The sequence below is a fragment of the Lathamus discolor genome, chromosome 8 (genome assembly GCF_037157495.1).
Source record: "Lathamus discolor isolate bLatDis1 chromosome 8, bLatDis1.hap1, whole genome shotgun sequence".
Lineage (NCBI taxonomy): Eukaryota > Metazoa > Chordata > Aves > Psittaciformes > Psittacidae > Lathamus > Lathamus discolor.
The window spans coordinates 19,464,564-19,476,666 of record NC_088891.1 but is presented as its reverse complement, the minus strand read 5'-3'; the positions used below and the strand labels follow the sequence as shown (position 1 = coordinate 19,476,666).

At 45.8% G+C, this 12,103-nt stretch overlaps 1 protein-coding gene across 2 annotated transcripts in view; it reads right to left on the bottom strand.

Moving 5' to 3' along the window:
- Window positions 1–12,103, bottom strand: part of PSTPIP1 (proline-serine-threonine phosphatase interacting protein 1) — a 49,240-nt gene that overhangs the window by 25,673 nt on the left and 11,464 nt on the right. For both annotated transcript variants that reach the window (XM_065688571.1, XM_065688572.1), the window contains 2 exons: window positions 6,355–6,455; window positions 3,670–3,744 (listed from right to left, as the gene is read on the bottom strand). In XM_065688571.1, coding sequence (XP_065544643.1) covers window positions 3,670–3,744; window positions 6,355–6,455 — 176 coding nt within the window. The remainder of the gene's footprint in view (window positions 1–3,669; window positions 3,745–6,354; window positions 6,456–12,103) is intronic.

The following is a 12,103-nucleotide window of genomic DNA, read 5'->3' as shown; positions in this document are numbered from 1 at the left end:
ATACTGGTTTAAAAAGGAGCACTGAGGATCTCGCTGAAGTCAGCTGCATGTCCTGTAGCAGTGTTAAAAACTCTCCCCTGCTAGTTCTCAGGTCAAAGTGATTCCTTGTATTTCTGGTGCTGAGGAGTCTGCAGATGGAGACACAACACTGTCCTCTTTTCCCAGGTCATGATGTTATATCACTGCTGGCACTCAGTAGTGAAGTGTCCTAGAACAGTCTTGGCTTGTATCTGCCAAGCACAAGCACCCCCAGAGGTCAGATCTCCAGCAGAGGAGCTGTAAGGATGCTGAGGGAACAAGCACTAGACAGCATATAGGATGGGAACCTGATGGCTGCTGTCACCTAAATTTTCCTCAAAGCAATGGAGAGTGGTCCCACAGTTGCTATTACATTTCAGCAAGCCTTCCCTACTATCTTGCTGTGAGGCAGCAGCATATTTCTTCATCTGTGTCTTTCAGTGAATCATAATGGGCAGCTGGATCTATTTATACCTTTAGCTGAGTTCAGCAGTTTGCTCCAGCTGAAGCAAAAGTCTGGGGGAGAAGGAAATCTTCTCCTTGATTCACTGGGGTAGAAGAGAATCTTTTTTCTGTACATATTTCAATTTCCAAAGGTTTGAGATGGGAAGAACAGGGCAGCCATCAGGGATTGTGTTTCTGCAGTTGGACAGAGATGTTCACATTGGTACTGGGATGACATGAGCACATGAATGGGCTGCCCGTGACATGGAGCAGTGCCACCGCATCCAGTTGGGCAGATGTGGTGTTGGCTGTGGGGGAGATGGGTTTGCCAAAAGGCCCCTGCGTGGGGACTGCTGCTCAGTCCAGCTTCCTGCCACCTCTCCCCTGCTCTGCCCTTCCATAGCGGCTAGAGAGCACCACTTGGATGCTCCACCACTGGTGAAGTGATGGGAGGTTTCTGCAGCCAATTCATTCGTTTCAGTAGTTGTGCTAAACAGAATTAATTGGCCTTGAAGTTGTTTCTCCTAAGGTCTTCTGGGTATTTTCTGATACTGGAAGATTTTAGATGGTTGTTGTGGATGGATTTTCTATGTCCTTTTTATTGACTTTTTGAAAAGGTATTGGGGACCTTCCTGCTATTGAGAACTACTGGGGTGTGAAATGATTTCCCAGGAAAAGTGACAGAAAGCCTTATTATCTGAAAAGTTTTAAAGATGACTGAAATTAAGACTACAGGATAATAATTTTGCACTAGCAAGAAAATGAGTGATCTAAAATCAGTAGTTCCTGCTCCTCTGCAATACAGAGCATGGAGTCAGTAATTCCTGCCCTCTGCAACACAGAGCATGGAATCAGTAATTCCTGCCCTCTGCAACACAGAGCATGGAATCAGTAATTCCTGCTCCTCTGCAACACAGAGCATGGAATCAGTAATTCCTGCTCCTCTGCAACACAGAGCATGGAATCAGTAATTCCTGCCCTCTGCAATACAGTGCATGGCTCAGGAAGCGCTGTGAAATGTCCTGCTAAAAACGTTGTCAAATGTCAAATGCAATTGTCCAATGCAAGTTTTAGGTATGAACACATGCACACACCTTCACTAGACTTTATTTGCTCCCAAAAGCTGCATTTCAAGATGCGTACAGTCCTGTTCAGCCTGTCAGTCAGTTATAATACTATTAGGACTCAGTGTGCCAATAGGGAGTCCTTTAAAGAGGAAGCATTTGGAATAATGCATGGGGATATTTGTGGCATAGTTCTTTCAAGCTTTTCTTATTATTGGCATTGCAGAGGTTCCCTCCCACTGGTCTCCCTGAAGGACTGTCCTTGGGAGCAGAACTGCTGCCAGCAATCAATGCCACACAAACAAACACAAGCTTCACAGCATATCACAAATCTTGAGGCATTAAACCCAAATACTTCCCTTTGTGAGTTGTTCCAGCCTTTGGATAGACCCCAGTTCTCTCTGATTTTAAAGTGCCCTTCACTGCACATCTGTGTAACCCCTTAAACACCCAGAGAATGCTGGATGGCAGAAAGCAAAGTGTCCCCTCTCTGCTTCAGCACAGAGCCAGAGAGACATTTGCTCTGATAAAAGCATCAGCACAAAGCTGATGGTCACTACCAGCTCTGAAGCATGCTTTGTTGGGATATTCAGCCTTCTCTCTCTACGTCAAGCTATAAAATTGCTGGATCAAAGTAGAGCTGGGCCTGAGTCCAAACTTCCCACAACTTGAGGGGGAACTTGTATCCATATCCCAACTCTGGGGCTTAGCTCTGCCTCTAAATCAAGCTCTTATAATCTCTTAGGAAGAGTCAGACCCACGAATTACCCACTAAGTCACAGAAGGGCAGCCAGAGCTGGCTGTTTCTGCACACATTTGCTCTGCCTGCCTTGTGTTGCCAGTGAAGAAATCTAGGTAGATCCTTTGGTTAATCCTGGAAATCTTTGCCTTTACTTTGGGAAGAAGCTGTGCATCATTCATCTGCTATTTTAACTTCAAAATGAATTTTCTTCTCCTTCCTTTCCTCTGATCAGGTCAGTGAATTGAGACGCCAGGAGATGGTAGAAGCCATCTCCAGCAGCCTTTGCAAGGAGCCTTGCTACACCTTACTGCATCACTCAGAAGCAAGGGAGAGGCAGGGGCACTGGGGGAGGAGAGGCTTGCATGTTCTCTGTAGTCATCCTCAGTGCTCTCTGCACTACCAGGCGCTTGGGTAACACAAGTTTCCCTGTTAGCCTGGATGTGCCACCACCAAATGGATAGCAAGTGCTACAGGGATTGTCTTGCACTTCCATGCCATGGTGGTGCAGGGATTTGATGTCAAGCTTTCCCATAAGCTCTGAGCAGGAAACCACCCTCACACTGAGAGTGGTGAATTAATGTGAAAAGGAGACTGCAATTAAGAAATGAGATACGGGATAGATGAGGGTAGTGGGCCCCAGGGATCAATAGAGCTGTTCTGTGTTTGATTGAGGTCTTCTCTTTCAGACTTGTCTTCTGTGACCCCAAATCTTCATCCTCTGCCACCTTATTACTGTATTATTACTTGTTGCAGTAATGACAGAATGTCTCATTATTGCTGCTACCATCAATAATAGCAGCAGTTTATCAGCAGTGTTTATTAAGTTAAATTCCATGCCAACATATATCTTCCCCTCACAACACAATTTCTATGTGATCTCAGATAGTAGTGGTAGAAGACAGAGAAAAATCTATGTCATTTTAGTGTATTTCAGTAGTTCATTGATTTGTTTCAAATTAAGTCCCTTCAAAGAGGTTTAAAGTTTGTGTTCCTAAACTGAGCCTTTTTCCTGCTGCAAAAAACCTGATTTTTGGTGTCTTTACACTTTGCATTTATTCTGTCACAGTTTCTTCATCTCCACCAGCTTCCCAGAATTGCCCAGCCACCATCCTAAACAATTCACAACCTTTTCCGTTCCCTTTTCCCCCCATTGCTTAGTTTGGTTTTGGAAGCATTTTTAGGAATCCTGAAATGAAAAATTTCCCAGTGAAGACCTACTGGGAATTCCCAATGTGGGACTTTGTGAATCCTGCTTTGAAAGCACTGTGGTGTTTCCCCCTTTCTTCCTGTATGCTGCTCACTCTAGTGAGCAGCTTATGGCCCCATTCGTAGGGAAACACAGGGGTCTGATATTGTTTCCAAAATGCTTTTGTTTGCACTAATAAGGACAGAATTCCTTACTTGATTTCCGTTTGTCCTCCTGCTTTTCGGGCGATTTGAATCAGCTCTTTCCCATATCTCTCTTCTGCTTGTGCTCTGTTAAGAGAAAAACTTCACTCAATTTCTTTTAGTGGTACCAGGATCACATTCACATAAACCTTGCAATTGCATCTGAGGTACAGAACGTGAGAAATACAATTTCTTTACTTTCTCTATCTATCTCCTCAATTCTTGTGCTATTATTTCCCTCTCAAGTATTTGGAGTGAGCTATTTCTAGAAGAAATGAGGGAAAAGGAAGCCCATCTCCATGGCTTTGATTACTGTGGAGTGCTATGGACAACCCTGTCCCCAAAATGTTGGATTCCATTAGAGGAAGGGGTACAGAAGTGTAGTGAAGATGCTCTTTTGCAACAGAAGCCAAAAAGAAGAGAGCTGCCTTGGCCCATCAAAAAGAAGGCCGGGAGGGGAGGGGAGAGTAGCTTCTGAAGGAGCCGTTTGAGAGGCTGTGAATAAACAGGAGCAGGGAGCAGCAGCAGAAACATGCGGTGCAGCTTGAAAGAGCTGCGGTGGAGGCAGAGGGGGAAGGTGAGGCTGCGATAGTTTCGTGGAGGGCACAATACGATGCGATGTCTCACCTAAGGGGGAACCGGAACTGGTGACTCCAGGAAGTGGTTCTGTTTCTATGGGTAATAAAGAAATACAAGTACTTTGCTGTTTCCCACTCCCCCAGCTCTGGAAGAAACTTCTGTTCTCTGTTATTGCTTTTCTCCTGTGTGCAAGACCAGGGTGGAACTAAGTTTTCAGGCTTCGAGTAGCTGCTAAAATCTATTGAATGGATAATGAACAGATAGCCTGGTGCTAGGATTTGGTGGGGGAAAGGGGGCGTTTAGGGTAATTTCACTTCTCAAAAGCGGTTTCAAAGCATTTCAAACAGTTTTGAGCCTGAAACTTGGCATCTTAGAGAAACACGCTCTTTGTTCAGAGAAGGCATTTTGATGTGGGGGCGAGGCCATGCAACCCCGCTGGCTTGTTCTTCCACCCATCCTCCTGTTTGGCCACGCTGTGCTTTATTATTGCTATTTGCTGATTTCCAGTGGTTTGGGTGCAGGTTTCACAGTGTTCAGCACGGCAACTGTAGGACACGTCTCTGTTTGAGAACATGCAAGCATGAATTCGACTGTTCCTCTGCGCCTGATGGCTGGGAGTACTTTGTATTGCAGGCAGCTCTACCAGTGGCTCTGGTGCAATTTCACTGGTTTGTAATCATCTTCCTGACCTGCAGCAGGCTCGTCCTGGGGACTTCCCCCAGTCCCAAGTATCTGTCAGGCTGGCGGAGTAGCAGTGTTGGTCATACAGCAGCCTACGGTCACTGTAGCCTGGAGCGGAGGCTGCTCTTGGCCTGTGTCTGTGGCTCCCATGCATCTAACACTGCATGTGCAGTTCATTAATTGCTGTCATCCTGTGCTAGAAATGGCTGAGTTTTAGTGGGCTGTTCCTATGTCACTGCTTTGGGATTCCTCCTAGAAGAGCAGGGTGCAAAGTATAGTGATAGGCCACACTGAAGTACCACTTTATTTTCACATCAGATGGATGTAGTTTCTTTGAAATAGAAATATACTCCAGAGACATAATACTGCAGAAGTAAAATAGGTTAATTTTCTTCTGATTTTGATAACAAGAAACACAAGTGGCAGAGCCTTTGCTTAGTGCCAGTGGATGTACAGCAATTAGAACATCCCCAGTGCTACAGTCCCACTTGGCTTGCTTGTTGCACACAGGCTTGCTTGGTATATGACGGGGAAAAAGCCTGGCTGGCTCGTAAGCCAGTCCCAGCTCCTGCAAAACCCTTGGATCATCTCTTCCTGAAACCTCAGGCATGGGACTAGACTAACCGAGGGTCAGAGGAGTTTGACAGGGGGCTGGCACCATCATTTCACATCTTGGTGCTGCCTTTCCTAATTCCAATACTCTTGCACACAGCTTCTAGGTTTCCCTGTCCCATGAATGACATGAGAACAAGCTGAAGCAATGTTAAAACCCAGCCACTTAAACCAGAACCACATTTCAGGTTTATTTTTCCAAGTACGAAGTACAAAACTGAATGGCAAAGGAGTCAGAGCAGCTGTGTAATACATGTTTTCTCACCCACAAAAGTGTCAGCAGCCTACAGCAGCTGTTGAGAGGCACCCAAGCAGCATGTAAAGGACGGACACAAAGTACGAGGTTGTTATTCAAAGTCTGGTAGTGTCAGTGAACGATGCAGGCTATCTTGGGAAAGGCTTCTGTTAGCATCTTATATAGGTTTGTATTAGAAAAACGGGCCATTGCTGGTAGCTCCAGAAAACCAAAACAGTGCCTGTGGCAACAGTGAGTTCAAAGAGAAAGGAAAACGTGCAAGTGATTTGCTCCCTGCAAAAGGGGAAACTCAATAGTGCTACTTGGGGGCGTGTGTGCTACTGTGTGATTCTGGACCGATAAGACCTGGGTCTTGAAGGAGCTCTGGGTTTCTTGCTTTTTCAACCTTCTTGAGTCTCTGGGATTCCTGTTTGCTGTCTACATCACAAGGCTTGGACTCAAATCACTCAGGTTTCCTATGTAACCTAGTGTCATTACCAAGTTCAGAACCAGCCTGCTATTCCTTTCCAGATGCCAAACAGGACAGAAAGCAGAGGCTGTTCAGACCTCTTTCACTCTGATTCTCTTACCTCTGCTTCAGCAAATCCTCCACATCTTTGCACATCTTCCTCCCATCCAACAGCCGCTGTACAAGCACCTCGTAGCCAGTGTGGAGGGTGAACTCCTTGCACTAAAGACAGAAAGATAAAGAGCTGAGCTGATTTGTGCACCAGCTGTGCAGGTTTACCAGACACCTACTGTCATATGGAGCAAACTGGGAAATCCCAATGGATTTAGATTTGGCCAGAGCAGTGGTCACTGGGACAGGGCTAAGGGCACAGGCAGGGATGAGGTTCCTCCAAAGTGAAAATCTGTAAAAGTTTTTATTAAACCAAGTTTGGTTTTTAATACTAAAAAAGTGCAGTGGGTTGCACATTTTGCTGTGTGGAAAGCAGCTCTTGCTGTCTTTTTAGGGAAGTCACGTTTAGCTTTGGGTGTGTGTTCTTTGCAGAGCCGAGATGTATTAGCAGCTCTTAAGGACAACAGCTCCTCTTATCATACGTTTTCTGAAAGGAATGGTCAGAGTCAGCTCAGTGGCACAGGACTCTCAGTAAGACAGTGACCTGCTGTGGAGGTGCAAGTGGAGAAGGATGAACACTGATCCACAGGGCAGTGGCACAGCCACCCTGTTACTGGTGGGGTTTTTAATGGGAGGATGCAAGAAAGTAGGCATGTGGAGAGCTTAGGATTGTGGATGTGGGATCTGCAGGAAACTGGAAGTGTGTATTTCTGAGATGCTTGCCCATGAGTGCTGCTTCCTTTGCTTTGGCATTCACCACCCCATCTCCTGCGCAACACATGGGATTTGCTTGTGCTTTTGGGTCCTTTTGCAACCTGTCCTGTTCTGTGACCCCACATGGCAACTGGAGGGTTTCCAGCCAGCCACACCAGACAGGCAAGGTGATGGAGCTGGGAGGTGTTTGCTGCCCCAGAGCCGGGGCTCTTATCTCTGCCAAGGGCCCCGTTCCTCTGCTGTGCTCTAGGACTGCAGTCCCTCCCCACCACACTAGTCCATGCGTCAGGCTTGCCCCTGTCCATGTGATCTATCAGAGCACATCCCAGTGCATCTCAGACAAAAACATCCGAGTAATGAGAAGAAAAACAATTAGTCTGGTACTTCCTTTGTCATTTTCCCAACTTCCAGATTGCACTGCAGCAATGGTAAATCAGAGCCGCAGCCCAGCCAGTGCTGCTGAGGAAACAGTGGGAACACACCCAGAAAGGGAAGGGAGTAAAGTTGCCACATGTTCCGAGTGTGGCACTGGGAGAGGATTTCTGTGTTCTGCTCCGGGTCCTTCCACTGACTCACAACAGGATTAGGACAAGCCATTTTTACTTTGAGAGCCCCAGTTAACCAGTACATAGTGATGATGTTACTGAAAATGTAGTGGGGAATGTTGTCTGGGCTTTATGTTAGAGCATTATGGTAAAATCATGGACTGTGTAACCATAAAGAGAATGAGTATGTTCCTTCCCTCAAGCAGTTTATGTACAATGTAAGTGCTTATATATGAACTGAACACAGTTTATACATCCATCCACTGTCCCCTAAGCAGTTATCATTTAATAAATGCACTAGTTTATTGCTTCCCACCATGGCTGTGAAGAAAAGAGCTGTTTGCATTTTGGGACTTGGGACTGATCCTCTGTCAAGCAGTGGTTGCACACTTTTGCTTGTGGCTTTGCTTCCTTATTGCTGGGACTAAGAGGAATAGGGGGATGAATGGCAGTGGCTGATGGCAGCCTCGGTGCTGCTCACCCAGGTCCTAGGGCTTCTGTGGAGGTTTGCAACCCTGGGCTGCTTCAAGAGCCAGGATCAATTTCTGCAGAACATCTTTGCAAGCTTGCACGTTGTAGTAACATTTCCAGTGCTGCCGTTCTTGAAAGCAGTAATTCCTGCTTCCCTAATGGACACTCTTATCACAAGCAGGGGGAGAAAGGAAAGACAGGAGCATAATGGTCCACAAGAGACATAGACAAATGCCTGTACCAGCAGTGTCTGCGCTGCAGAGCCAGACAAGATAATAATGTAGATAAAAGTATACAGAAACAGTGCAATGGATCCACTGTTACCACTGTTGCCACTGCAAGAAAATAACAGGATGACATAGGCTTATCTGATGCATATGGTCACCCCTTAAGAAACAGGATCTCAAAACCAAAACATCAGTTTTCCTGATGTTTCCAAGGGCAGGTTACATACACATCCTAGGGAGAGATCCTGCTGTGAAATAAAGGAGAAGAAGCAAGGGTTTGCCATCCATAGAGCAAAGCAGGAAAGGCTCTTGATGATAGGCAGTGTGCATGTCAGTTCCCCCCCCTCCCTTTTTCTTTCTTTAAGGACATCCCAATGACTAAAGGCATTGCTGCTGTAAAACACCCTCACAGATTGCTTCCTCTGCCTGGCAGAAACCACTCTGGTCACATTCTCCACAACCATTTCACAGCCCAGACATTTGGATGGTGTATTTCCAGATGCAATTCACTACATCCCATAGCTGTGCACACAGCTTCCTTGTTCCAGAAACGCTTCCCAGAGGTGAGTGAAATAACATACGGGCTTGTGTGACCCCAGCAGTCAGGCACACTGCCACGAGTAACAACCGAGAGTATGAGCACGCTGTAAAGTTACTCTGCCATTTCTGTTCAACATCCCTCTTTAGTAAATGCTAAAGCTCACTTGCAGCACATCTGAGTTAAAGGATCGTTTGTAAGCTGTGCTGCCCTGGGTAGCACAGCAGTGCAGTCTTCTTGGAGCTCTGCAAACAGGCTTGCCTCCAGGATGTGCACCGGCATTTTTACTGGCACTAGTGCAAATGGAAGAGGTTACTGCTGCTTCCCACTGCCCACAACAGATTCTCTGCTCCATCTTTTTGCCTTCCTACTTCCTTACTTCAATGAATTTAGAAATGCAAAAGCCAGATTTTACTTATGATAACTATAGGAATATTTGAGTCCTTTAATGTACACAGAAAGATACTTGTTTGAATGTGAAATCTGTAATAGCACTTGCTCATTCCTAGATCACAGGCTTTCTACCAAGCAGGGGATGGGAGTAGTGTTCTCACTGTTCGTTCTGTGCCCTTGTGTGCACATATGTATGCCAACTGCAAACAGGCAGTGCCTTACTCCACAGTTTTGCTTTGCCTGTTGCCTGCTAACATGAGTAAGACTTGAACTTGTTAAAAATGGAGCCACTGTAGCTGCATCTAAAGGAGAGCTGAAATCTCCTCTTACGGAGACATCACTTCCTGCTTGTGAGACTCGCCTGGGTTTTGTCCCTGTGGCTGATCCCTGTAAGGGGATTTGGCTCTAGACAGGTCTTATGCCAGTATCTCCAATGAATATACTGAATGAAATTAACCCTGAGATCTCGAGATCCCTTCCTCCAGCTCAGGCATTTCCATTTCAGCACAGGCCACCAGTGTCATCCAGAATAGTGTCTGTTCTGCTGTGCCTGTTCTGTCCTGTTTTGTTATTCTTCTCTAGTTTCTTAAGGATTTCCTGTATAGCACCATAACAGACACATATTTTCTTTGTCAGGACAATCAAGACAGCAAGGTTGTATCACACTGAACAACTATCTACACTTGCTAAGCTGTCTTGCCTTTATTCTATTTTCCATTTACCATTAGGCTGTTAAAACTGCCTTCTTGGACACCTCTCAGCTGGGACTTCATGGTGATTGGAACTAATGAGTAGTAAAAGAACTATTCTTTTTTATTAGAAATTAGAAAAATGCTTTAGTTAGGTAATAAATATATTCATTAAATGTGTAAACATCATTTGCTTACAGCAACAACAAGGTAGTTGCTTGGAAGGGGGTGATCTGAATCACCACCACTCATTCGTTTCATTGCCAAGAAAGTGATTCCGCTTAGTCAAAGCATGTGCAGTTGTGAAAGAGGATTTACTCATTGTTATTTGAATATAAAAGATTAGTTCATCTGCATTGTCCAACAGACCTATAATCGCTTGTAAGCAAGCGCTTGACAAAGGGATTTCAGTGTTACAGGCAGATTTGTATTGTCCTGAGATTCTTCCATGGGGAAAATCACAGCTAATGCAGAGGCAGCATCTCTTCTCCTCTTCTCATTTACAAAGGTTGCTTCCCTTGAGTGCGATGAGTAACACTGTTGCTCCAGAGATGAAAGGAATGTGAAAGGGAGTATATGACAGAAACCCATACATGTTATGCTCTCGTTTAACCGGAGTAGCTTTTCCTTGGACACTTGAAAGGAGGCATGGAAGACTGCAAGCAGAGGTGTTGACAGTAAGCACACTGGGATACGCTTTCTTCTTTCCATTTTTTTCTTCCTCTGGGGCTTAACACTGCTGCTCCCTCACAGTAGCGCTTTTCTACAGAGATAGGTGCCTTGGGACTGTGTCATCCCATCTGGCAGAAGTTTCTCCATAGGCAATCGTGCAGGTAAACATCAGAAGTTAATTGTGGGAGAGATCATTCACTGCAGCCGTGAGGGAGAGGCTCTGAGGAGTTTGGTTTCCATGGCTGCAAGCGGGAATGCCGATGGTGTCAGTTCCCTGCCCAGAGGGTAGAAAGTTCAGTATGCAGACAGTTGGGAGGTGACAGTTTCTTCTTACCTCCTGGTGGCACAAAGCTGAGTAACCTTGTGCCAAGCCTTGTGCCTTTAGCTGAGAATCAGCCTTACAGCACATCGCTTCTCTGAGCCTTGTGCTGCGGGTGCTCAGAGAGCTCTGCAAGGCTTTTTGAAGAGCAAGCGTCTATGGTTTGAAGTCACGAGGGTACTGCTGCGATAATATCAAGTAGGAAAGACTAAAATGCTTTACTGGTTGCTGGGGCACGGTTTTGGTGAATAGCTATTACAGTGGACTGAACTGAGGGAAAATATCCAGGCTTCTCTGTGGAGCATATGCTATGCCATGCATCCTTATGTGTCCAACTGGTAACATTCAGAAGGTGACATGACTTGATCAAGTTATGGTTGTGCTGTAGGAACTGTGAGCTCTTCTGTTGTGGCTGGTTTTCTTGGAGCATTTCTGACACCATCCTGGGACCCAGAACCCTTTTTAGAGGTGTTTCCATACCACAGTTCGTACCTCTGCCTGCTCCTGCAGGATAAGCTGGCTTGTCAGCAGCTTAGCATCTCCCCCAGGGAAGTGCTTTGCACCTGAAGCCGTAGGTCCTGTTTGGTAACTGCCACTGCAGCTCCACCTCAGCTTCTGCATTGCTCAGGGGAGCTGCAGTCAGCAAAATAGGTTCTCTTTCTGAGCACCTCCAGCTGCAAAGCCTGCTCCCTTGCTCTTTGCAGGGAACTAGGTCCTCAATGGTACACAGGCAGAGTAACCGCAGGATACAGCATGGCAGTATCAGCACCCTGATGGAGAAATGGGGCTGGGAAAGAAATAACTATGCCGCAGACACTGGGTGCATTGTTTGGTGTGTGGCAGGATGGTGCTGAGCTCCCATGATGGCACAGATAGTATCAAAATCTGCATGTTGACTGGTTTGCACATGTAAGGTGGGCCTGACTGCAAGCAGTAGTGGTACGAGCACCAGCAGTTACAGCACAGCTACCGTATCAGCCTGACGAGCCTTCATTCAGGAAGTAGTTGAAATGTGTTATCTGCAAATATTCAAAAGTATTCCAAAAGCATTCTCTCAAGTCTGAATATATTGAGCTCTGAAAGTGCATTCCTTGTCTTTGTTCTTAATAGTATTTGCCCAAGGCTTTTATCAGGAGTATTATCACGATGGGGCTTGGACTGAAAATGATAAATGTTGTGAACTCACCTAAA